The 25,852-nt window shown below is 33.3% G+C and overlaps 1 protein-coding gene across 10 annotated transcripts in view; it reads left to right on the top strand.

Moving 5' to 3' along the window:
* The window catches only part of Pgant9 (polypeptide N-acetylgalactosaminyltransferase 9), a 925,839-nt gene that overhangs the window by 874,922 nt on the left and 25,065 nt on the right, over positions 1–25,852 (top strand). For 8 of the 10 annotated variants that reach the window (XM_081741019.1, XM_081741020.1, XM_081741023.1 and 5 more), the window contains 4 exons: positions 4,193–4,375; positions 8,023–8,208; positions 12,775–12,903; positions 20,569–20,679. In XM_081741019.1, the coding sequence (XP_081597145.1) occupies positions 4,193–4,375; positions 8,023–8,208; positions 12,775–12,903; positions 20,569–20,679 (609 nt within the window). Of the gene's footprint in view, positions 1–2,191; positions 2,335–4,192; positions 4,376–8,022; positions 8,209–12,774; positions 12,904–20,568; positions 20,680–24,216; positions 24,322–25,852 lie in introns of all 10 variants that reach the window. The other 2 variants (XM_081741029.1, XM_081741028.1) reach the window with 2 other exon arrangements.

Below are 25,852 nucleotides of genomic sequence, written 5' to 3'. Positions count from 1 at the left end.
ATTTGCTTTTGCCTTACCCGCCTGTTTGATGGGGGATATTTTATAAAATAAATTAGTTTGTTTCGTAAAACTTGTCTACCTTCGCACGATATACATGTACATGCGTGGTACATGAGGAATCACGTTGTTATGTTAAATAAGAAAAAAAAAAAATAGTTGCCTATTTATGTTATATGTAGACCTAGAAGTTTGCAGATCATGAGTGGAAAAATCAGGAAATTCGTGCTCATCAAATAAATGGGAACCCTGATATCTCATAGGAAATCGAAGGATGTTGTTTTCCTTAGATTATAATCTTGAAAGTATTTTTTCCACGTTTCTCGATCTTCAGCTTTCTGCTTTAACTCTTAATATTTTCTTCTATTTTTCCAATCATTGATAAGTTGTATTCTTCCTACTCTTTGGTTTCATTTCCATCTTTCGTTCTGTGACGTCATCAACAAAGCAACTTCTTCGCAGGATGTGTGCAGTCCAGTTGGACTCACTGCGAAGAATGTTGCATCAAGTCGTCCTCTTCTAACTCGTTTTATTTGTTTATTTTATTTTATTTTATTATTTTATTTTATTTTATTTTATTTATTTATATTTTTTTTGTCAGATGATTTTGTCTTCTCCATCTTCCTGCAGCACCACATTTCAATTCAAAGCTCTCTAAATATTTTTCTTCTAACTTCAGTAATGTCGAAGCCTCCGAACCATACAATCCTGCACTCCTTACCTACCATTTAACCAGATTCTTTCTCAGTTCAATATTAAGTTTGCTAGTTAGGAGTGATGGTTTTTTGTTGACGGCAATTCTTGAACTGATCTCTTTGGTGCAGTGAGTGTCTTTCAAAATATTCCGCAGATATTTGAAATTAACCTCTTTAAGTTCTCTTTGTTCTACTCTGATCCGTAAGGGCGTGTTTCCACAGGATTTTCTCATGATTTTCGACGTTTCAATCTTCCATTCCATATTATATCACGTAATTCCATTCCATATTATTTTCCAGTGACAACTATTGTATCCATTATCTGTAGTTCTTCAGTTCTAGTTATAATAACCCACACCATCCGCATACGTTGTTAATGATGTCTCCTAACCTTGACATATCTAACTGTCATTAATGCTTCCATAAACATTGACTGTGAACGTTGAATAATTGTCGTGGCGTACAACATTCTTGCCTGACTTGCTCTCAATCTCCGCATTGCTGGTTTCTTCTTGGTTTAGGCGTAACTTCTGTCTCTGTTCTATGTAAACTGTGGGACTGTCAATGTGGCGACAATCCCTTCAGTTTACCCTGATTTCTTTAAGATTCCCAGAAAGTTAGTTCAATTGTCCTGATCGAATGGTTTTCGCCAGTCGATGAAGAATAAACACACTTACTATTTAATGAAATAGTTTTATTTGTTAGTATATTTCCTACTGTCAAAGATATCTTTTCTTCAAGTCAATTATAATGTGCTAGGCTTAAACAAAGAACTGAGTTTGAACAAAGACGGTTAGTGTAATTAATAATATTTTGTTCTTTTACTTTAAAGAAAGCTGTACTATTCAATGATTCTGCAATATTTTGAGAAACGTGAAAGGATTGGAAATATCTTGGATTCATTGATTCTACCTTGACGATCAATTCCGAAACTTCATTTGCTCTGTAAAATATTGAATTGGTGAAAACAGAGTCTAAAATCAACCGTACAGCTGATAAATAACACAGTACCGTAATGCAGAATGTGATCATTCTGAATACTTGATTTTGTCCCTATGTCAGAACCCACAGAAGTGGTTGTTCAGACTCTCCATCTGGTGAAGTGAATGTCGCTCATTCTAGCTTTGAAACTGCGTCTATCTTAAATAAAAATAAGATCTCATCAAATCAAACATTGATTCTTATTAATTTTTGTTACAGTATTGGCAATATGTGATTGCCTTCATCAGATACATTAGCTATACCTTATATGTTTTCTCTCATTTTTTGAAATACATAAAACTTTGTAAGATCGTCTTCTTTTCCCTTATGGGTGCCTCTGCTCTAGGATTAGTTTACATTTTCCAGAAATGTTTTTTTTCTTTTCCAAATAACATAAATAAATTCTAGAATGTATGGAATAATTTGTTTCTAGAAAACGCATATTCAGATTGGAGCATATAGAAAGCATAGTATATTGGTGTGTATTATTAGTATGTATATAAATGTGATTTCTGCAGGGTGGTTGGAGCCATTGTTGGATCGTATTGGTCGTAATTGGACTACTGTGGTTTGTCCTACGATTGATATAATAGCCGATGACACACTAGAGTACAAAAAGGCGTCAGGTACTGCCGTAGGAGGATTTAGTTGGAACCTTCAGGTATTGTAAACTATACCTTTTAGTGGTATTAAGAAACCAGCCTCTCTCTACCCTAAAACGATTAAACTAAGGTAATATTTATCTAATATTTATAAGGTAATGTTTATCTACATATAAAGTAGATAAATAGGTATAATTTATTAATTTATAATTTATAATTTATTAAATGACTAGATAAATTACTTTTGCATGTAATAGACGAACGGAAAAACTTTTATAACTTGTAAAAATCTTTGTGCAATTTCTTTGAAAGTGTTTCCGCATCGTAGAAATAATATTTATAGCAAGTTATTTCGGTTAATTATGACCAATGATTAACTTTTGAAAGTATGCCTTTTATGCTTCAGTTTCCTTACTTCTCTAACAATAATAAGACTTAGATTAAAATTGTACATTTGGCATTCACTCTTATACATATTTATGTTTAAAAAAATCGAAGAGGAATATATACTATCTTAATTTCTGGTATGGTGTCAGGTGGAATTTGAAAGTTAATTTAAGAACATAAACATTGTTTTTAGATTTCAGAACTGTGTTGCGTACTACAATAGAGTTCGTTGCTTTATTTCAAGTATAACTGCAAGGGTTAATGTTATGGTACTTTATGGTTATTATTATAAATTATTGTTTTACTTAGTTTAATTATGCCAACTTCATTCATATTCTGGAACTTAGCCGAGATTTTGTTACCTTTCCTCCGAAATTCAATTGCTCTAGGCACCATTAAATTAATGGAATATATTTGATAGTTACTTTTAAGAGGATAATGTAAAACATGAATAATAAAGAGAATATAAACAAAAATGCACAAAACAAACCAAAAGAATAAATAAATATTTTTAGGAGATTTAAATGTGATTTCTTAAGAAAGTATAAAAAAAACAGACACGAAAAAGATTCTTATTACGTAGAATTTTTTGTATTTTGGAAATTAATTATTTCGTGATAGTGATGCGCATTACTAGGTTGTATCCAATAGATAAGTAACTAACGGTAGTATGGTATGAGGCGTTCCCTTTAACAGTCACTCTCTGTAAGGTGCAGGTGAAATGTGTACGCAGTTTTCTCCGTAATAGTAAAATTACACAATTAATATAACCATAAATAAGAAAATTTAACCTATGTACGTATAAAATAAATACATTCAATTAGTTCTTCTCTTGATTTTCTTTTACCGTTATCTGCTGCTGTCTACTGAAAATAAAGACCTTATCGGGAATACTTAGTGAGAGCACGGCGGCTCAGTAGTAGAGCATTTACCTCTGGTGCGAGTGGTTCTTGGTTCGATCCCACGTCAAGAAGTTTCTGGTGCACAACATTGTGTATGTGGGTTCTCTTATTTTCTTCCACATTTCCATTCCACAGTTCTTTTTCGTAATCATTCACTTTAATTAATTTCATTCGTCGTCTTTGACTTAAAGGAATTACCATGCGGAGTGACACTAGAAATTTTATTTCATTTCATGTTGAATACTTAAATAATACCGTAGATTTTTGTGACCATTACAATATAGTAAGTTCAAGGGGAAATGAAACTGATATTGGTGATTCACGCTCAACATACCTCGCTTCTATACAATGTTAGTTTGCAGTAAAGCATGAAGATGGAATTGAAAAGTTAAAGCTCTTTTAGCCTTGTTAAATGAATAAGTTTAATGTAGGTAAATATGGAGTATACTTAAAATTTTTGTAGAAGGGAAGTCTGGAATAATAAGGCATATAAAAGATCATAGAAGAGTGTTTATTAGTTTCATTTGTAACATTCTTTTATAGTAGCGTTAATTTTGTAGATCTAAGTTCAACCTAATATATTCTAGTTTTCGCACGTTTGCTTACTCAATGCATTTTCTCTTTTCAGTTTAATTGGCATGCCGTTCCACAACGAGAAAGAAAAAGACATAAGAATTCCGCAGAACCTGTTTGGAGTCCAACCATGGCTGGAGGTCTTTTCGCAATTGATAAAGCTTTCTTTGAAAGATTGGGAACCTACGACAGCGGGTTTGATATCTGGGGTGGTGAAAATTTAGAACTCTCCTTTAAGGTATCATATTTGGTTATTGTACTAATGGACGCTATAGGATACATATTACATAAATGAATGTTCAATTTCTCCATATTGTGTGCAGATTTTTGTGCATATATCTGTTCTTTCTTGGACCTTTTTCAATACGAGTTCTCCTTGTTGCTTTGAGTTGAGTTTATTTTGAGTTTAACGTCCCTTTCAGCAGCGAGGCTATATGAGCGGGACCTACTGATTAACGTGGAATTCAAACCACATGAGCTCACGCCGGGAATCGAACCCGGGTCTTCCACGCCAAAGGTGCGTATGCTAACGGCTTAGCCACGAAGGAGCTCCGCTTGTTGCTTTCTAATATACACATCTTAAGGAGTTGTTTCCATGAAATTGTAGTACTGGTTGTACTTATTCACTTTCGGAACTTTTTCCTGCTGTGGAAGCTGCAATTACAATGACACTGTTGTTGGTATTATTATTATTATTATTATTATTATTATTATTATTATTATTATTATTATTATTATTATTATTATTATTATTATTATTTTGAAAATAACTGTTTTAGAAATGATGATAAATATGGCCGTTACTTTTAACGTTAACGTTGTAATGCTAGACATAATGTTTTTTCTTTTAAATAAAATTCACAGAAAGTTGGTAAAAATGACGGCCATGTTTATCATGGTTAAAGGAAAGTTTCAAAATAAAAACAGAGACATTTTTTATTGATAGTTACACAGCAGGAAAAAATCTGAGTGAACAATTGCAGATAGTTAGAAATGATTAAATGATTCTTGAACTCAATTATCTTTGAGAAATCCTATTTCTTCTAAACTTTCCAGGGAAACAATTCGTTAAGAGGACTACGATTGTCATTTCAAAAGTTCTGCACACTGAAAGATATTAGGAAGTAAATATTTTATTGTAAAAATATCTTTACAGGCCTTCAATATAATCTCCATTCTGGTTTATGGAGCTTCCCGACGTTTTGGTACATTCTATATTCCGGATAGGACACCTTCATTGTTGAGCTGTCTGATCACTCGGATCATCTCACTGGAAACTTCGTTAATTGTATTGAAATTTTTTGCACGGAGTGGTTCCTTCAATTTCGGAAACAAATCAAAGTCTGGTGGGCTCAAATCAGGACTATATAGTGGGTGGGGAAGTATTTCCCATCCATACTTGTCGAGTATTTCCCTCACTTCTATAGCAGTATGCCGTCTTTCATTATCGTGCAAAATGAGGACACCAGCTACAAGCATGTCAGGCCTTTTTTGACGATTTTTCTCATCTTCAGTAATGATTCTGTAAACTGAAGTGACAGACATTGTGGCCTCATATGCAATTTCCTATGTTTTTCGTCGGTCCTCTCTGAAATGTCATCTCAGTGATGTAGTCTGTTGTGATTGATGGTCTTCCACTTTTTGTATTGTCCACAGTGCTTACATGACCTTCACAGAAAGGAACAGACCATCGTGATACAGTGCTACGATCCACTACACTATTTCCACAAACCTCACGCTAAGCATTGTAAATTTCAGTGAGATTTTTTCCACGTACAGTTTCGATTTCGACATAGAAACGCTGTTTACTATGAGCAGTCCGACCTGAGTCGGGCTCATCTTCCATTTTATCGCTGAATTTCTCACTACAGAGCCACGCGAACCAGCAAACACAGACACAACCGTCAAGTCCAAACTCTGACTCAGAACTGACATTAACAAACGGTCGCGCATGCGCTGTATTCAAGACTTGGAATGATCCTCGTATATAAGGAAGCAATAAGGAGAATTCGTGTTGAAAAATATTATAGAGAGAACAGATATTATACATTAAAAATTTGCAAAGGATGCAGGGGAATTTACCATTTGGTATTCAGAGCTGTTTCTCTTTACATTGTGTTCAGGTTTGGGAAAATGAGATGTTTCTAGAACTTTTTTTTTTTTTTTTTTTTTTTTTTTTTTTTTTTTTTTAGCGAAGATTTGAAGACTATGATAAATTGCATATAAAGATTTCTTCATTAAAAGAAAAAGTAACTTCAATGTTGAGTACCTTTGCTAAGCTCATCATCGCTTTTTGAAATTTTTGTCTATAATTTAAAGAGAATGAATAGCATAAAAAATTTAAAAGTGAACCAGAAAGTGCCCACAAAATGCTGTTACAAGAACTAACAACTGTTCCCAGGGTCTTTCGTTTAGTGTAGACATTTTAGTGCTTAACAATTAATTATGTCGTAAACTATACACTGAAAGGGCCTATCCGGTTTCCCATAAGGACCAGACTTTGTCACGTGTTTAGGTCAAAAGTCACGTTGCGTGCTAAATCGAGTCTGGAGATTCTAAATCCAGATGTGAGATATTTCAAGTACTGGGTAATTCGCAGAAGATGCATATACTTTATTATTATTATTAATTTCACTCTAACAATTTGACTTTTGACAATGCTCTATCCATATTTACATTACGTGATATACAACGTTTTTAAGCTCTTCATTATGTCTTAGCAATAAGCTTTCAATTAGCCATCTCCTTATTATAGTTTTTGAGATATGTGGAAGACTTCATTTTTTCAAAATTCATTTTCCATTTACTTTAATATTCATATTTCATGCTTTTTGACTATGTTTCATCCGTTTTAGAACAATTTGCTTTTAGGATATAGAATCTACATTGTTTCTTCTACATTTGAGCTGAATTTCAGCCATCTCTCCCATAGTTAGTTCACATCATTGCAACCGGATAGGACCTTTCTGGTCTACAAGAGAAAGTTTAGAAACTGTTACTTATTTTGTTTAATAGCATTTTGTAAATATTATTTGGTTCATTTTCTATATTTTTTGTGTTTTTCGCTTTTTATTTATTTATTTCTTTTTTAAGAGAGTTTAGCAGCGAAGACTCAATAATAGTTGTTGAAACCGAAGCGAACTTATCATAAATCAAATACATCATTACATAAATGAATGTTGAACAACCATAGATAATTTAGAATAACTTTCATTATTATTATTATTATTATCGTAAAATTATTCTGTTTTTAATGCAATATATATTCTGTTCCAGTTTATATTACACTGAATATTAACTTATTTAAAGAAAATTCCTAATGCACTTTTAATACTATTTTAGAAAGTGGTGATAAGAATCTACCTCGTTTATTGCATCTTTGTTTTCCTCCATTATTTCAGCCACTTATCCTGTGACCTTTCTCAACAGATGAAGTCACTTACATCAAGATCGAAACACATTATAAAAACACCCTGCTCTTTAGGTGCAAAATCCCAAAATTTAAGATTTGAACAACTGGCCTCGATTTTTTTTTGGGGGGGGGGGGAGATCTTCCAGAGATCTTTGGTGTATATAGACCCGAACTATGTAAAATTCTCATTTGAACAGACTTTATCAAAAGCAAATTTTACATTAACATAACTTCCGTTTAAAAAAAAAAAAAAAAAAAAAGCTACATTGTTTTCGTGTATTATTCGATGCAGTGGTCTGTAGCATGCGTAAATTGTTTGAAAGTATTTTGTTTAAGTGAAGTTTTAGTAACATTCGCGAGAAGTGATTTCAACATCTCATGATCAATTAATAATAATAAGAAGGAAAACTAATTCCATACAACTTTATTGTGTGCAACCATAATTTTAAAATGCTGTGTTTTCATTTTTCCAGACGTGGATGTGTGGTGGCACATTGGAGATTGTTCCATGCTCTCATGTTGGTCACATCTTCAGGAAACGTTCCCCTTACAAATGGAGATCGGGTGTTAACGTGCTGAAACGGAATTCTGTTCGATTAGCAGAGGTTTGGTTGGATGATTATGCGAAGTACTACTACCAAAGGATAGGGAACGACTTGGTATGTAAATTTATTGAAAATAATTTTACAGTATATTTGGTGTTATTTTATTAAGTATATAGGACAGATTATTTATCTTAAATGTCTTGTAACTTTTAAACTAATAGATATAATACATGGAAATTTTGAACGAGCAAATATCGACAGGGAGACAGTTTGATACTCTATAATACCATCACATTGACAGTGTTGCCAGCCCAACATAAAGTTACGTTTTTTTTTCAAATAGCACTACATCTAGAAAAAACATCATAATCGTGTACCAATTGAGTTCTTTTATACTTACGAGCAACAATTTTCGTATTAAGTAAGTTAATTAGAGTAGGAAAATACCTTTTTTGATAAATTAGAATTTATTTTAATTCGTATTGTAACATTGTTATTAATCGCATCAACTATGGTATCGTTAATCTTTTATGCAACCGGATTAATATATTTATTTAAGAAAGTATTAGTCTCTGCCACCCCTTGAATTTCTCTATACAAAAAAAGATAGTCACCTTTATGATATAACAAACGTTGATCTCTTAAAATCTCTTGTACTCTAAATGGACATTTAACAGAGATAGTGATGGGATCATGATATTGATCAGGAGGGACCATGAGTAGAACGTTTTTACTAGCTTTAACATATGTGTTGTGTGAGATTAGATCAAGATTTGAGACCGTACAATCTACATTTAAGTTCACATCATCCAAAAAATTGAATAAAATTTTAGCTTTGGACTTCAGCTTCGGAATAATTATTTATATCAACATAAACATTTCTATTAATTCAGCCAACTTTAGATATGTCGTCAATAATCATTATGTCGTAGTTCAAACAATTCACTTGGAAGTAATAACATTCCAGTAATAGATGAAGCTTATAACAGAGTATGTTGGATGAAGATAAGAACATGCAATCAATAAATTATTTCCTTTGACTATATCCATTTCAATCCTTACACTTTCAGTCTCAATCTCTAAATCAAATCTCCGTTGACAATTTCCATTTGTTTTAACAGCAAGTGAAACACCACCTCCACGACTACGCTGCTTAGAGAAATAATATCTATCAGATAGAAAGCATTTAGATACTTCAGAAAACTAGTCAGATGAGTGTTCACTATCACTAAACCAAAATTCTGTTACAGCTAACATTAAATGAAAAAGCAGCCACAGCAGTATAAAATATACTACTTTGGTTCTCAAGCCTTGAAGATGTTGATACCAAATATGCAACTCCATTATAAACTAGTTATTTTTATTATCATTATTATCCTGGTTTTCAGCGTTAGTTGACAAAATTCTCCTATAGAAATGACCAATTAGTATACCATTAGGACAAATCTAAGTGTTATTTATAATTCCAAGATCTGTATCGAATACTTAAACATGAAAAGACGCATCAATTTCATATTTAGTTTTTAATCTCATGTGGGATCAAATCTTGATTCAAAATTGCTGTTTTTCTACTTCTCGCTGCTAAGTTAATCTTCTGCATTCCATAACCTGAAACCAATTTACATTAGCTATTGTCTTTAATGTGAATTCCGTCAAGATCTTAATAGTGCAAATGGATGCGTTAAAATGTCAAACGATACTTTCGATAAAGTGGATACTTTCAAATACCTAGGATCAATATTAACAGACCAAAGCTATATTCACGAAGAAATTAAACGTCGACTAAAAGCAGGAAATTCGTGTTATTATTCAGTTCAAAACCTTTTGTCATCGCAGATTCTCTCGAGGAATTTGAAGCTTAAAGCATATAAAATGATAATCATGCCTGTTGTGCTGTATGGTTGCGAAACATGGTCGCTTACTCTGAGGGAATAACGCAGGCTGAAAATATTTGAAAATAAGATCCTAAGACGAATATTCGGACCGAAGAGGAGCGGAAATGGCGAATGACGGAAACTTTATAACGAGGAACTACACAATTTATGTAGTTTACAAAACATTGTTAGGGTTATCAAATCTAGGAGGCTTAGATGGGCAGGTCATGTAACCAGAATGGAAGAAAGTAGGAACACTTTCAAAGTTCTAACTGGGAAGCCAATCGGAAAACGACCATTAGGGAGACCTACGCGCAGATGGGAGGATAATATTAAGATGGATCTCGCAGAAATAGGAGCACATAGTAGAAACTGGATCCAGTTGGCTAAGGATAGAAGTCAGTGGAGAGCTTTTGTGAACGTGGCATTGAACCTCCGATCTCCATAGGCCATACAGTTAGTTAGTTAGTTAGTTAATGTGAATTTGAACTAACGGTAGTATTTCTTTTGTTACTTGCCTCTCCTAATTTTTGATTTCCTATTCTCTTTTTGTTTCTTGAAATAACTTAAACCTATTGCTCTTTATTATTGTCATGCACAATACTTTCGTGACTGTTTCCATTAAGACGAACATTTTTCTTAAGGCTCAGTTCAGGAAATTGTTCAGAATCATTCACATGTATAATATCCAAATTCTTATCAGAATGAACTAATGGATCCTGCTTTAAACCTTTACATTATTTTTTCATAAGTAGATTCTTAAGTTGTTTATTCTGAGACTTTAATTGAGCAATTTCTTCTTTCAAAATTTCAAGTTCATATGAAAGAACACTTTTCAAATAATTCAATTAACTACTAACATTTTTTTTTTTCAAAACATAACCTACTTAGAGCATTACCATTGTTTCCCTTGTTCAAAGATATAACATTTCTATCTTCTGTTCTATTAGATGCAGAAACTTCATCTCTTTTAATGCAAGTCATATAAAAATTGAGATCATTGAAAATAACGACTATCCATTTTAGAATGAGATTCGACACAGCTAAAGTGACATGTAATTAAACAGTTGTTATACTTGATAAGATTATTGCCTTCCATAAATCTGTTGGTTACAAAATGGGCAATTCTCTCAAGAAGAATCCATAGGATGTTTGAACTAAAATAAATTTTTTTCAATAATATCCACATCAAAGCGAGGATTTTGCCAAAGCTTGTCTGTATTCAATGATTTAACAACATTTCCACATATTATGTGTAGTTATCTGTAATAATAATTTGGGAATAAATTTACTGTTTCATTAAATAAAAAAAAGTATATATATAAAGCATATACGTATATATACGTACATTACAACACAATTTTTCACACTACTGGCCTTGGTATGAGAAAATAACATTTAAAAGAAAAATCACTTTTCGACCTGCATTAGAATCTAAAATAGAAGACCTCACGACCGAACCTACCAAGTGAGGAGCACAAACTAGGAAAATATGGTATAATCCTTGTAGTTTAGATGGAAATTAATAGTTATATAATACTGAAATAAGTAGCTTTCTTCTAGTCGAAGCCTTACCTCTTCTGAGCCTTCCCTACTGATCTAGTGGCTAACTTACGAGCATTTGGTCCAGGTGGTCCTGAGTTTGATTCCCAGAGGGAGAGTCTTAAAAAATTTGAATTCATTACGATGGATCGGATTCCATCTTAATCTGTAGGTTAACACCTCCTATAGCCTCGGTGCTGACAAGAAACTCTTCCCTTTTAACCAATCAACCCTCCCTTCATAAGAATTTCTAGTGACAATATTGTGAAGTTTCTGCATATCGTAGCAGCTTGTGATCTAAATACTCACCTTTCCAGTAACCTAATTCCTGAACTACATAAGTTAGGTATCCAACATTCATCATTAGAGCAACAAGAGATTGTATTTCCTCAATTCAACGTAATCAAAACTTACAATCGTTGTGCATTCTAAGGTCTGCTATACACTATAGGATAGATCATAGGAAATCTCTTACGATTTTTCCTAGAGTCAAAATCTTAACGTGTATGGCATCAGATTGCTTGTCATTTCCTATGTTCTGAACGATCCTATGAGATTTCTCTTGTTTAGAGCACGCTTTATTTCGAAAAAAAAAAAAAATATATATAAATAAATAAATAAAAAATAAAAAAATAAATCGTAAGATTTCGATTTAAGCAACATCAGGTGACAGAAAGTGAAAACAAATTTGTTTTCTCCCCGCCAGCCGTGTGTAAGTGAAAGAGCAAAAATACTCGACAAAATGAAGTGTGGTGCAGGGACTGATGAATTATGTTTTGCTAATTTATCTTCTGATTTTTATGCTTTTTAAAGGTGTGCAATTTAACAATATAGTGCCTAGTATCAGTATGTAGTATGTGCAATGTAGTAGTTACGTGTATGGCACAAAAGGATAGGATTTCCTACGAGATATGTCGTAACATTTTTCCTCAGATAAATCTTAAGATATTTCCTAGGACTTATCTGCGTATATAGCTGGCCTAAAAGTACCTTGTACTTCCAAGCTTTTGCCTCTTCCCTGAAGCCTTGATCACGAGGTTAAAAACAGGAAAAAGAATAATAAAAGTGTTATCAAGATAAAAGGAACGCATGATTTTTTTTTATTGTTCCTGATGTTTGTATTATTCTTCGAAAGTTAAGAAGTGCAAGGTGTTTCCAGGAATTACAATTACCTCTAAGTAAAATGATCGTGAGAATTCCTGAGCATGTTAATGTATTGTCTAATTGAAACTTATTTTCTGTTTTTTGATTCTTCTCCACTTAGGGTGATTACGGAGATGTAAGCTCAAGAAAAGAACTTCGAAGGAACTTAGGGTGCAAGTCTTTTAAATGGTACCTGGATAATGTGTATCCGGAATTATTTATACCAGGAGAGGCTGTAGCTTCAGGCGAGGTAAGTTACTTTTGCTGGGAATTTTTTATTATCCTCATTAATGAAGTAATTATGTATTAAATTAGTAAATCATAGTGCGTCATTTAAGATGCGCACATGAATTGCCTATATTCATTTTAAGTTCAGTTTTCTTACAAAAGTAGTGAACAAAAGCAGTTAAGAATATCTCTACTAAATTATTCCTAAACCTCGCTTTTTCCTCCAAACATTTGGATTTTACTTTGGTCCTTATTGATTAAAATAAAGGACACAGTAAGAGATAAAGATATGCAAAATATGGATATTAACTGTAACTTTTCTTATTAATGTTGTCTTTCTTTATTCTTTTAGCGTTTGTAATAGACGTCATTGTACAGAATTTGCATAAATGATTCTTCATTTTGAAAAGGCTGTATTTTCCAAAGTATTACACCTACACTCATCAAACATATATGAAAAGAACCACAAACTCACTAACTTTATACAGCGTCTACAAATGTTCAATTGTGTCCATTTGGTGACACGACACACATCCAAATGATATTCGAGCTCATTCCATACATTTTGTAGCATAGCCCTGTCAATTGTCTGCACTGCAGCACTAATTCGTTCTTTGAGTTCGACTAAGGATTGCGGTAGTAGGGGTACGTAAACAAGGTCCTTAACACAGGAAACTCTCTCTCACACTCTCCACTGTTTTTTTGGGTACTTTTGATCGACCAGTGCTTTTCCCTTTACACAAGCAACCAGTCAGTGTCTTTGAATTGCCGATACAACCGCAAAATGCTTTGTTTACATGGCAGTTCTTTTCCATATTCTCTTCTGAAGGCGCGTTGCATAGCTATAACAGATGAACATTTTGCAAATTCAAGCATACAAAAACTTTTTTCCTCACTTTTCCTCCATTTTCGGCAGGTACTACCCTTGTATTGCCACAGCCGATCGAAAAGATAATGGACTCGTGCTGCCTTGTAGTACAAACTTGATGAGTTTGTGGTTGTTTTCATATATTTTTCATGTGTGTACGTTTAATACTTTTTAAAATATAGCCTTTTCAAAACGAATAAATCATTTATGTTAACCCTGTATTATTGTATTACTTATATTGAGTTTACATTTTTTAGAACTTTGTTTTTGATCCTTGTTTTTAATTTGGAACCCTTTTTTATGAGAAGGATATGTCAGCCAGTGACCTTTATGTAATGTGGATAAATAGGCTTGGACCTGACGTCCACGATATCATATCAACCAACTCCGCAATTATGACAAGAAAGCAGAGTACTTGCATTTCATTCTAATTTTAATTTTGATTTGGTTGTGATGTTCAATATTTTTGTTCATATTTTCCATTTTATGTTAGTTTTCGTCTTTGTGAATGGTGTTCCAAGTAAAGGCCAAAAACATGGAGGAAAGAAATCCAAGAAATTAAGCTTCGTATGTTATTTTAGTGTGGAATATTTTAAACATATAATATCATTATTTTTATTAAACAGAGTTTGAAAGAGCATTTCAAAATAGTAGAATACGAGCTACAGGATGTGTCCTAAAAGTCATTAAATATATTTAAAAAAGGATTTATTAACAACATCTGTATTAATATTCTTTCAAATTACTGTTCATACGAATCTACACATTTTTTCGACGAGTCTCCCATGCTCGGTACGCTTCTTCGAAGGTCTCGACGGGAATTTCCTTTTAAAGCTGTCGTCACAGCCACTTGGATAGCCTCAATGCTGTCAAAATGGCGTCCTTTGAGTACTTTCTTGATCTTAGGTAACAAAAAGAAGTCGGCCGGAGAGTCGGAACTGTAGGATGGCTGCGGTAGCGTTGCTACGTTATGCTTCGCCATGAAATCAGGGACGCCACGGAACCCACGGAGATATGTGGCTAGGCGTATTGTTGTGATGCAACAGCCAGGTAGCAGCAATGTCGTTTCGCATGCGGATGACTCTTTTCCGCAATCTTTCTAGAACACCCACGAGTAGGCAGCTGTAACAGTATAAACTCTTTGTGAACCACACTCGTAGCATCGGAAAAGACAATCAACATTGTCTTCAATTTGGATTTGCTCATCCTCGCCTTTTTTGTTTCGGAGACACCGGGGTGTGCCATTTGGCGCTCTGGTGCTTCGTTTGTGGGTCGCATTTAAATGTCCACGTTTCATCACTCGTAATAACGTTGTTCAAGCTATCCAGTTCAATTTCCATACGTTCCTTTAGTTCACTCACGATCCACATTCGGTTGGCCTTTTACTCGTCTGTCAACAATTTGGATACCAGCTTAGCGCATACCTTTCGCATGTTTAATTCTTCCGTAATGATGCGGTGCACAACGGTTTTAGGAATGTTGAAAGTGTCAGCTAACAGCTGAACATTCATTCGATGGTTAGCATTCAACAACTCACGCACGTGAATCACATTTTCATCAATTCGGCTTCTTGATGGCTGTCCAGAGCAAGGGTCATTATGCACCCCTCCCTGCGACCCTCTTAAACTTCATCCACCTCGTAACTTGCACATACGAAAGAGCAGCCTCCCTGTAGGCTTGTTTAAGTAGTTTGAGTTTCTGCAGCATTTATGTTGAGTTTTGTGCAGAACTTGATCGCCCAAAGTTGTTCGAAAGTATTCGCCATGACGTGAACTCAAAACAGGAGTGCACTAACACCACCGATGCTCGGAGCAAACTGATTTAGAGTATGGTGCAAAGTTGACGGTCCCGCCCACTTAATTCAATACACTAGAACGTACTGCGACCTGTCGGGGCGCGGCAAAAAATATAATTGATGACTTTTGAGACACACTTTGTTTATTATAAATTAATTATTCTGCCTTATTGAAATAACTATAATAATTTTCCAATAATATTTGATTTATAACTTCATATGCGCTTGCTTTATTGTTTTAAGATCAAATTCCACGGACAACGTAGTTTTATTTATTTTTTCCTGAAGTAGTCAGAGCAGATGAATGAGAATTTGTGTCTTACTTCTGATATATTATTCGCTGCTTAGTTTCTTTTTACTTGTTTTTCAAACAATCAAAATAAAATTATTTTGATAAGAAAATATAGGTATGGTTTACATGGAATTATCTAACACAGAAATTATGTTGTTTAACTCTGTAACGTTTATGTTGATTTGAGTACCCTTGCGAACATTTAAACGTATAATAATAATAATAATAATAATAATAATAATAATAATAATAATAATAATAATAATAATAATAATAATAATAATAATAATAATAATAATAATAATAATAATAATAATAATTATTATTATTATTATTATTATTATTATTATTATTATTATTATTATTATTATTATTATTATTAATGTTTAGCTTTTGTGTACTTTTGAAATATATCAGGTTGTCTAAAAAGTGTTGAGCATTGGAGATCAAAGGTGAGAAGACATTTATTTTCATTTTAAAACATTACGAAGCCACATATTGAACCATTTTGTTCGATGATTGTCCGGCAACACTATAACTGTGTCTTATAAAACTTCTGTGATTTCTGGTCAAAAAATTGTGATGTGTGGTTTTCACGGGCCTCTTTTGAAGCTAACTTAACTCCATTCAGGTAGTTCTGCAGAAATCAGAGCAAACGATAGTCTGAGAGTGCCTGGTCCAGGCTATACGATGAATGCGTTAGAACCCTCCAGCTAAATTTTCTTAATTTCTGACGGGTTGTTGACGATGAGGTCGGAGGTTCTCAGCGTGGTATAGGGCATCCTTTCTGTCGACCAGTTCCGGCCATTTCTTTTGAATTGGTAGGTGCATCCGTATTAATTGTTGAGAGTACAGCTCCGAGGTTATCGTTCTGCAGGATGCCCTTCCAATCCCACCAAACTTACAACATAACCTTCTTGGGCGTCAGCGTGGGCTTTGCTATAGACTGTAGTGCCTCTCCTCACTTTGACCACGTACTTTTTCTTACTTTGTTGTTGTAAGTTATTTACTTTTCATCAACCGCGAGTAAACGCTTTAGAAATTGCTCGAATTTATTAAGTTTCAGTAGAAATTGCGATCAGTAGGGATCGAGTAAATGTTTCTGAGTGAGTTCAATTGGCACTCAAACATGCTTCTTTTTGTAGCCAGCTTTCTCTAAACTATTTGATTATCAATATTTAAATCCTTAGTGACGTGAAGACTGCTTTCATGCCGCCTTGCTGACCTTTTTTTTTGGGGGGGGGGGGGAATATATTCACTTTTCTTGTAATTGGTCGCCCATTCCGAGAACCATCTTGAAAGTCAAAGTTTTCAAAATGAAAGCGATTGAACCATCGTTCGTCTGTTGCTTTCCGTAACATATCTTCCCCATAAATAGCACAAATATCTTTACGGGCTTACGCAACATTTGCACCTTTATCCAAATGAAATTGTAAAATATAGCGCAGTTTTGTGAAAAGTTCACACATATTTACGGCCAATACTCGACGTCTGATTATAAAAATTCGAACATTTTTTGGACATGTACTAGCTTCAACTGTCAGATGTCAAATGGCATTGGGCCTAATCTGCTGCTACTTCTACCCCAAGATTTGGGAAACTAATGGTATGTAGTGTCCAAAGGACTCAATATTTTTTAGACTACCTGATTATACAGGATGTTCGAGACGAAGCGCCTTAATTTGAAATGTCTGTAATACAATATGCATTCCATACATAAAGAAGATTCATACAACAATGGATACACAAAGTTTTTAAGTTTTGTTTGTGTAATCCCACTATTTGTACATGAGTGGCACGGAGGATTCTAACCGATACTCATTTTTTTTAAGTACCCTTTAGCATCTGTAGCGTAACTGTCTCAATTGCAGCTGTATTTCTTTCACGAAGCTGTTCTAGAGTTGTCACTTTGCTAGAGTACAGCATGTCCTTAACATACCTCCACAGGAAGAAATGCAGGGGAGTAATGTCAGGCGACTGGGGTGGCCATGGGATTGAGACAGTTACGCCACAGATGCTAAAGGGTACCAGAAAAAAAATCGAGTATCGGTTAGACATCCTCCGTGCCACTCGTGGGGCTCATGTACAAATAGTGGGATTGCACAAACAAAACTTCAGAACTTTTTGTATCCATTGCTGCATGACTTCTTTCTTATGGAATACATGTTGTATTACAGTCATTTCAAATTAAGGCCCTTCGTCTCGGACACCCTATATGATAAAAAGAAAAGAAAGTTTATAAGTTTTTGTTGGGTATAATGTTATGATGTTAGTTATATGTAATTAATAATTGTTTCCTACTATAGTTTATAATAGATGACCTGAAGGATATTTTATATTCAAGACTTGAGTTTTCAAATTCGCGATAATATCGTAAATTTGGAAATAATTTGAGTTACTTTCATTTATTGGAACTTGCTTCTGTTACTTCTGATTCCAAATCTCTTAGTTCAGTAGAATTTATTAATATTTATTTTCATTAATTTTAGCTGTACAATTGTATTTAACTTCGAACTCTAATATCATTAATATAATAATAATAATAATAATAATAATAATAATAATAATAATAATAATAATAATAATAATAATAATAATAATAATAAAAAAACTTGAAAAAAGGACGTCCAAAGTCTTTCTCGTAGTCAGTTTCTCGTTCCGTATATGAACAGAGAAATGTACCAGAATTTGTAATGCATCGTTTTGTGAGTAATATATTGACAATGATTTTATTGAACTATCATTGTAGGATGGGATATTTCCTATTTAAAAAAAATATCATATAGACGGTTTTTAAGTGCTATAAGATGAGACCACTAAATTTGAAATTGGGCAAACAGTATTTACCTATGATGAGAAAAAAGTGAAAGACCCAAGTATAAATTTATAATTTCTACCTTATTAAGGTGTTCTATTACTTCAATTCTTTGACTGATTCATTAGCATTTTTTCGTGTGGAGTCAGTGTAAGAGTCAAGAAAACAATTTTTGGTATTATTTCTTTCACACTATATCCTGAGTGCTCAAACTTCATATACTGGATCTGTTACTTCCCATGAGGGTATGATCTTCCCTTCCTTTCTACTCTATATATGGTTTATTTTGTTAATAAAACATTTGCTTGGCAACTCTGGTTTTAATATCACATTCATTTAAATAAGATTTTAAGAAAGTCTATTTTGAAAAATGTACACGGAATACATTTCCAATATTTCCCGTTTTTATTGTTGATTCTGTTCATAAAAACTTTTATTAAATTGCTGTTTTCATAAATATGTTTGTAGTACAGGAAATAGTTAATATTTTGATAAATTTTTAGCAACTTCACCTTTTTTTAAAAAAATAATATTTCCAAATCTTTCTAAATATAGTTTTTTTTCAATATGCTAGGCTTCTGGATAAATTCGGCCGTCTCAAACAATAGAAAAACGTGAGAAAGTCAGGAGGGAAAACGAATTTTTTGAGAACTTTGACTTATTCTTTGTGTAGTACACTTTGAAAACTCAGTAGGTTAAAATATTATGATCAGAAGTACAGAAGTATACAAATTAAAGGAAATTCAGAAAACAATTAGTTTTAAAATTTTGTAATAAATTATGTTTAATTACTGTATTTTTTAAATACTGACGTCCGTTTAACGGTATTTGCTTAATGGTTTATGTTTAACTTTTCTAGAAACACTTCTGTAATATTAAATATCGATGAAACACTATTTCTGCCGGTATTTTGTAAAATTAAATATTATTTACATTTGTTTTCTTTCTGTTCTGATCACAACATACCTTCCTTACATTTAAACGACTTATTTTTCATGTGTCTAAAATTAACACAGTGTCCAAACTGTTATTGTGGACAGAGGCGGCTTTAGGACTTTAATTTTGGGTAGGCCCGCTCCCTCGCTTATGGATACAATTTGATTGATTACTGACAGTAGGAATTTACTTTTACAGTAGTGGTCGATGATATTTGTTAAATAATTATCTACCATTAATATAAATAGTGGAAAATATATTTACTCTTTATTGTATCTTTTAGCGTTTATATATTTATAAAATATTTTGGGTAGGCCCGTGACTACCCGGCCTACCACTAAAGCCGCCACTGATTGTGGAATAAGCATATAAAACAAAAGACACGATTAATCAAGACGTAACTATACATAATTCTAAGAAATTGCTTTTTTGTTCTTCGAAAGCATACAAAATCGTCACGAAATTCTCATTGTACGTGAGTAATCTCTAAGCTCTTCTATACTGTTGGTCTATGTGCAGTTTTTCTTACATTATCTAGAATGTTTAGCAAAGTTATTCCCCTTTGCATTTTTACTATCCTTGGAATAAACAGTATTTGAACTGTATTTCCAAAGTCTTGATTAACGTAGGCTACATCTAAAATATTCTTCTCATTTATATTTTTAACTCGTCCTTCAAATTTAAAACTAAATTAAAATATGATATAAAACAAATCGTTACTGATCTAATTTAATATAATTAAATGAATCAACTGTACTTGAATTATTAAGTATACAGTTGTCAAATTTTCTTAACAGAAAATTGTAATAAAGTATAATTTTTAATTCTTTAAGTTTGCAAATACCGTTTTTAATAGTTTGTCAACTGACTTTTAATATTATTAATTAGTCAATTAAAGCAAAAGGAAATAAAAAAGTTATGGATTTTCAGATATTTATTATTTCCGTATTTACTTTAATGACTTCTTTACTACAAATGTAGGTCCGTAACTTGGGTCTAGGTGGCAAAACTTGTCTGGATTCCCCAGCACGACGAGCTAATTTACATAAACCTGTTCAACTTTACCCTTGTCACAGGCAAGGAGGCAATCAGGTTGGTGCCTTTGTATTGTCAACACCCACAGAATCTAGGCCATTAAATAAATATTTTTAATTATTTGTTATAACGATTACTGGACGTTGAAAATTTTCTTCTTGTTGTGTTCATATGGGTGCTTCTGTAAAGTAAGAAATTTCGTATTTTTCTTCCATTGGAGAACATCATGTTATTCTCTGTGATCTTACATGTAACATTTAATTCATACAAAATGCCTTACAGATAAAAAAGGACAAATGTATATGCCTACTCTGACGGTAAAGAAAAGGCGTCAAAAGGCTATCATATTCACTCACGTAATTTGCATCACCGAGTATTTGCTCACCCTAATTTTTAAAGAACTATTTTGAACTTTATTTTTGCTACGTGTGTTTTACATGCTGTTTCCGTTATGAATTAACCTTCCGTAAATACGTGTATATTCTTCATGTATTGCGATAAAAGAAAGGATTATTGTTTAAGAGATTATACAACTACTAATGTATACAAGCTGCAGAAAATAACATCAGGAAATGACTCCTTATATTAAATGAAAGAATTAATTGAATTCTAATAAATATAGGTCGAAGTTAGTTATAAACCGACGAAAATACTCCCCACCCCCACCCAAAAAAAAATAACTTTTTATGACTTCCTACCTTGAAAACTGAGGCTTGGCGCAAGTGGATCAAGGATCTAGTATCTAGTATGCGTTCTGTCTGAATTTCCGTGTTTTACAGTTGTTCGGTACCGGCGAAACAAATGCTTAAGTAACACCTAAAGCCCATTATACATGGTCATAGTTTTCCTTCAAAAATTGTATCAAACTTATCTTTGATAGTCATTTGGTCAAAAATGTTAGCTAAAACTTTTGCACGCACTATGAACGATCGAATACAAAACTTTTTCTTTTTTTTTTTTTTTTTGCTCATTTGTTTACGTTTCTTCATTCAATTGTTAAATTTGTTGGTAGGAATAGAGTGCAACGCGGTACTCGCTTGAGGCAATTATTTAACCCGAGAAAGCCCATGCTAATTTTACCCTTAAGAGGCCCAGGGGGTGCCTCTGAGGCTCCCTGCTGCATATGCAAGCTACCTGAACCCACCGCGACCATTTGTATTTTCCGTCATTAATAGGAAAGGCTAGTCACTACTTTGCTATGAAATCATTTGTCATATCAAACAGTATCAAATAATTAGAAAAGTACATACTTCAATAGGAGCCTCAGAGGTACCCCTTAGGCCTTTACGTTAGTATAAAAATTAACCCTATTTTTTCTGAGGTAAATTAAAAAAAAATGCTTAGGAAACGCAATCAGAGGGTGTATTTCAAAGAGATAGAAGAATTCTAGAGCGCAGGACACGGGACGAAATATCTATTAAGAATAATAGCATTAAAAATTAACCAGGGTGCCCCCGAGGCACCCCTTGGACCTTTACGTCAATATAAAAAATAACCCTATTTTTTCTGAAGTAAAATAAGAAAACGTATGAACAACTCAATCAGGTGGCACTCCAAAGAGAGAGGAAAATTCTAGAGCGGAAGACACGCGACAAAACATCTATTAAGAATAATTGCATTAAAAGTGGACCAGGATGCCTCTGAGGCATCCCCTAGACTTTCTCGGGTTAAAAGTAAGCTGTTTAAATCGTAAATCTTAAAAGAAACGAGCAATTGGAAATATGAACCGTGCAAGTGAAATATGAACGCTGACCAAACTATAGTTTCTGGCCTAGTCAGCCTAACTTGAGGCATATTTTTTTCCCAAGGCATATTTTTTTGTGTTTGTATTTATTGTAATATTCTTTAAGTTTACGGTTATACAAAACAAGATGCTGCTTGTAGGCATCAATAAGCATTTCAATTGCTTCCCATGTCCACGTTTAGCGCCACCGCACAATGATTTTCGTTTGTTTTCTTTTATGCAATGTTGGATAGGAATAGAACATGTTTTATATTAGAACAGTTGTATAAAATGTTATAACCAACCCAAAAGTTGCATATAACTTGGTATTGTACACGTTCAAATTCCACTTGAAACATTTGATACAATATTTGATGGAATATTTGATGATGTATAACCGGCTTAAAATTATATCCGTCGAACTTCCACTATACAAGTCGTTGTACTAGTACCGGTGGATTGAGAAACATAAATATTTAGATAGAGCGCGTACTAGTTCACGTGTAATTCCTTTGAACCGCTCGCTCGATATCCCATTATTTTCGAGCCAGATCGTTTTAAAACGTAGTGTGTCGCATTTTCGGTGGTTTATGAATCCCAAAGGATGCGTTTTTCGATCCGTTTTTATTAGAACTTTTTTGTTTCATTTGATATAAGGAATTATCTCCAAAATTAATCACGGAGTTCATTAATATCCTTTACATATAATATACGAGCATATATGCATATATATAATCTGTGCATAAAAGCATATCAGTAGCAACTTATTTGCAGGTTGACCACTGTCCATAGAATAGTTTTGCCACTTTAAAGCTGGACACTTATCATGCATGTACAGATCGCCGGTTGCTTGCACCTTAATTCGCACATTGTAACATTCTATTAAGAATAATAGGAAGAAATTCATAAATAAAAATGACAATCAAAATTTAACTCAAAAAATACACAGAGCAGAAAATTTATAGCGTCAACATATTGGCGATTAGTTGAACAGAAGTTATGAATCATTCAACTGGTCAACGAATAACACCATTGGCTGTAATTTCACTGCTTTCAACACAAAAAGAATTTAGCTATAGAACGATCGATATCTCGATACATACAGGTACAAATCTTGGTTCGAAGTTTACAGATATTACTAAGAATTTGTTTCGCATATTTTGTAATTGTTTTGGGTAATTTAGCGCCCTTAATGTGTCCCTCTTAGGCATAATTAGGGACGCTGAAAATCACGCCACCTAACTCGGGACAGGTGGCAACCTTACTATAGAATAGACAGTAGTTCCGCCAAGATCAATTACTTCATTCCACGATGTTGTTCATTTACCAGTAAGTCCACCATCTGCCTCACAAGGAAATCTTAGATGCTAATCCTAGTTGTCATGCAGTTTCTACAATACAAAAGGATGCATCAAGGATACATCGATCAACTATCGCTTATTCGTGGAATGTTTCTATTAATTAAAGTCTATTTGCTAATAGATAAATCTACGTCTATGATTCTACCTTGCATTGGTTATAATCATCATAAACTGATAATTCAAGATCATTCCTATGTTAATAAAATTATAATAAAATAGTGAAAAAAATACTGCATTCCAAATTACCGGATCTAGAATAAAACTCATATCAAGACATTGATTTAAAAACCTGCATATTTTACGCGTCCAGATTTTCCAATAGCCAAAATAGATTTAAAAATTGCGGAAATTACGTGAGAAAAAAGTACGTTAGTTTTGTAAGTGGAAACTTAGAGGAAAGAGCACCCATTACGCAACACAGCAATTTGGAAATTTTGTGTCCTGGTAGAAGCTCCTTCTCTTTGTCGTCATATGTTGTAGCCTTGTGTTTTGCTTTCATGTCATACTTAGATCCGAAATGATTGGTCGGGCCAATGTGTTGACTCTGCATGTAAGCCAGAGGACCTTCACAAGCCAGTCGGACTTTGGCCTTGCCATAAACAGGGTGGCAATCAGGTAAGTACGCCTGGAGACAACTAGTAGCACACCTAACCTTGGGAAGCATCTGTAGTTAGGTTGTAAACTTTTGTGTTGTGTGTGTATGTATGGGTAATTTTCTTTCTTTTTGGTTGGTACGCTTGAATACTTTGGTGATTTTGGGTAGCAACATATTTGTATTGTTTGGGCAAGAAAATTCTGCTTTTGCATGTGGTATTTAACAAGTGTTTTGTTTTGTAGTATTTTAGGTGATTTTAAGTTGTATTTTCTCGAGTGCAGTACGTAGTATATCTTAGTGTATCTTTTAAACTTTATTCCCATCAATTTGTTGCATGTTTACATCGCTAGTATATATAAAAATTCTCATTGCAATATGTACTTTTATCGATGTTGTTGCTTTAATCACTAAGTGTTTTATTGTAATATAGGTGATTACATATATATGAAGTAGTTAATATTTACTGCATGGTTAATAATACATATATATAAGTATTTTATATGAATATATGAAAAGCGAAGCTTTCAGTCTAGCTCTGCTGTTAAATATTGAAATAAAACTTAATGCGATGCTGTTATTCTAATTTTTAAGAACCGGTTCTGCATATATATATATATATATATATATATATATATATATATATATATATATATATATAGGTAGAGAGAGAGAGAGAGAGAGAGAGAGAGAGAGAGAGAGAGAGAGAAAGACAGAGAGAGAGAGAGAGAGAGAGAACTGCCTTAGAAAACCACAACCATACAAGATAGATAAAGCAATTTTTTTCCGGATACCACAAGTAACAAGTAGGGACCTACACAATATCCTAATACAAGGTGATGTGACGAAATTAGGTAGCACTGCGAATATCTGGAACAAATTGGAAATAATATCGTGGAAACAAATGATCCATAAAGTATTTGGAAGATCTTAATCCAGCAATGGATCTCAGTTTTTTTTTTTTACGTAAATTATTTTTATTTCTTGGACGGTACCATGTCAGACATGATGTCTTTCCACTGAATTGGTTTGTAGAAGCATAATTCTTGTTTCTGTATTTTCTACAGACAATAATGAAAAAAAAAAAAAAAAATGCAGTGCATATAACGTGGTACTATGGGGGGGGGGGGGGGGAAGAGGCGGAGCGAATTTCAAATTTAATAAATTCAATAAATTGTTCTACGCATAAGTTTTTTAAAGAATATTTCCAATATAAAACGAATTCATTATGCTTTTCTTTTTTTTTAAATCTCGCTTTGTATTGCAACAATGGTTACTACTTTTTATATATATATATATATATATATATATATATATTGTCATAAGTGAATTGCCTACACATTAACTTCATTTTGTCAGGGTAGAGTGACTGTAAGGGTTGCTAGTGTCCCTTAAGTTCTGTTTTTTCATATATTTTTAGGATATTTTTTCCTTCTTCTTCAAAGAATAAGGTGGGAATTGATCAAGGTTATCTCGTTGGAAGCAGTGTACCATCAGCTTTCCAACTGCATATCAATCATTACACTCTGATAATTAGGGAGGGAAGGAGTCACC

Source organism: Thermobia domestica, chromosome 15 (assembly GCF_964235325.1).
Source record: "Thermobia domestica chromosome 15, izTheDome1.hap1.1, whole genome shotgun sequence".
In the NCBI taxonomy this organism is placed as follows: Eukaryota; Metazoa; Arthropoda; class Insecta; order Zygentoma; family Lepismatidae; genus Thermobia; species Thermobia domestica.
Note: the sequence above shows the minus strand (reverse complement) of the source record. Positions and strands in the feature narration are given on the sequence as shown.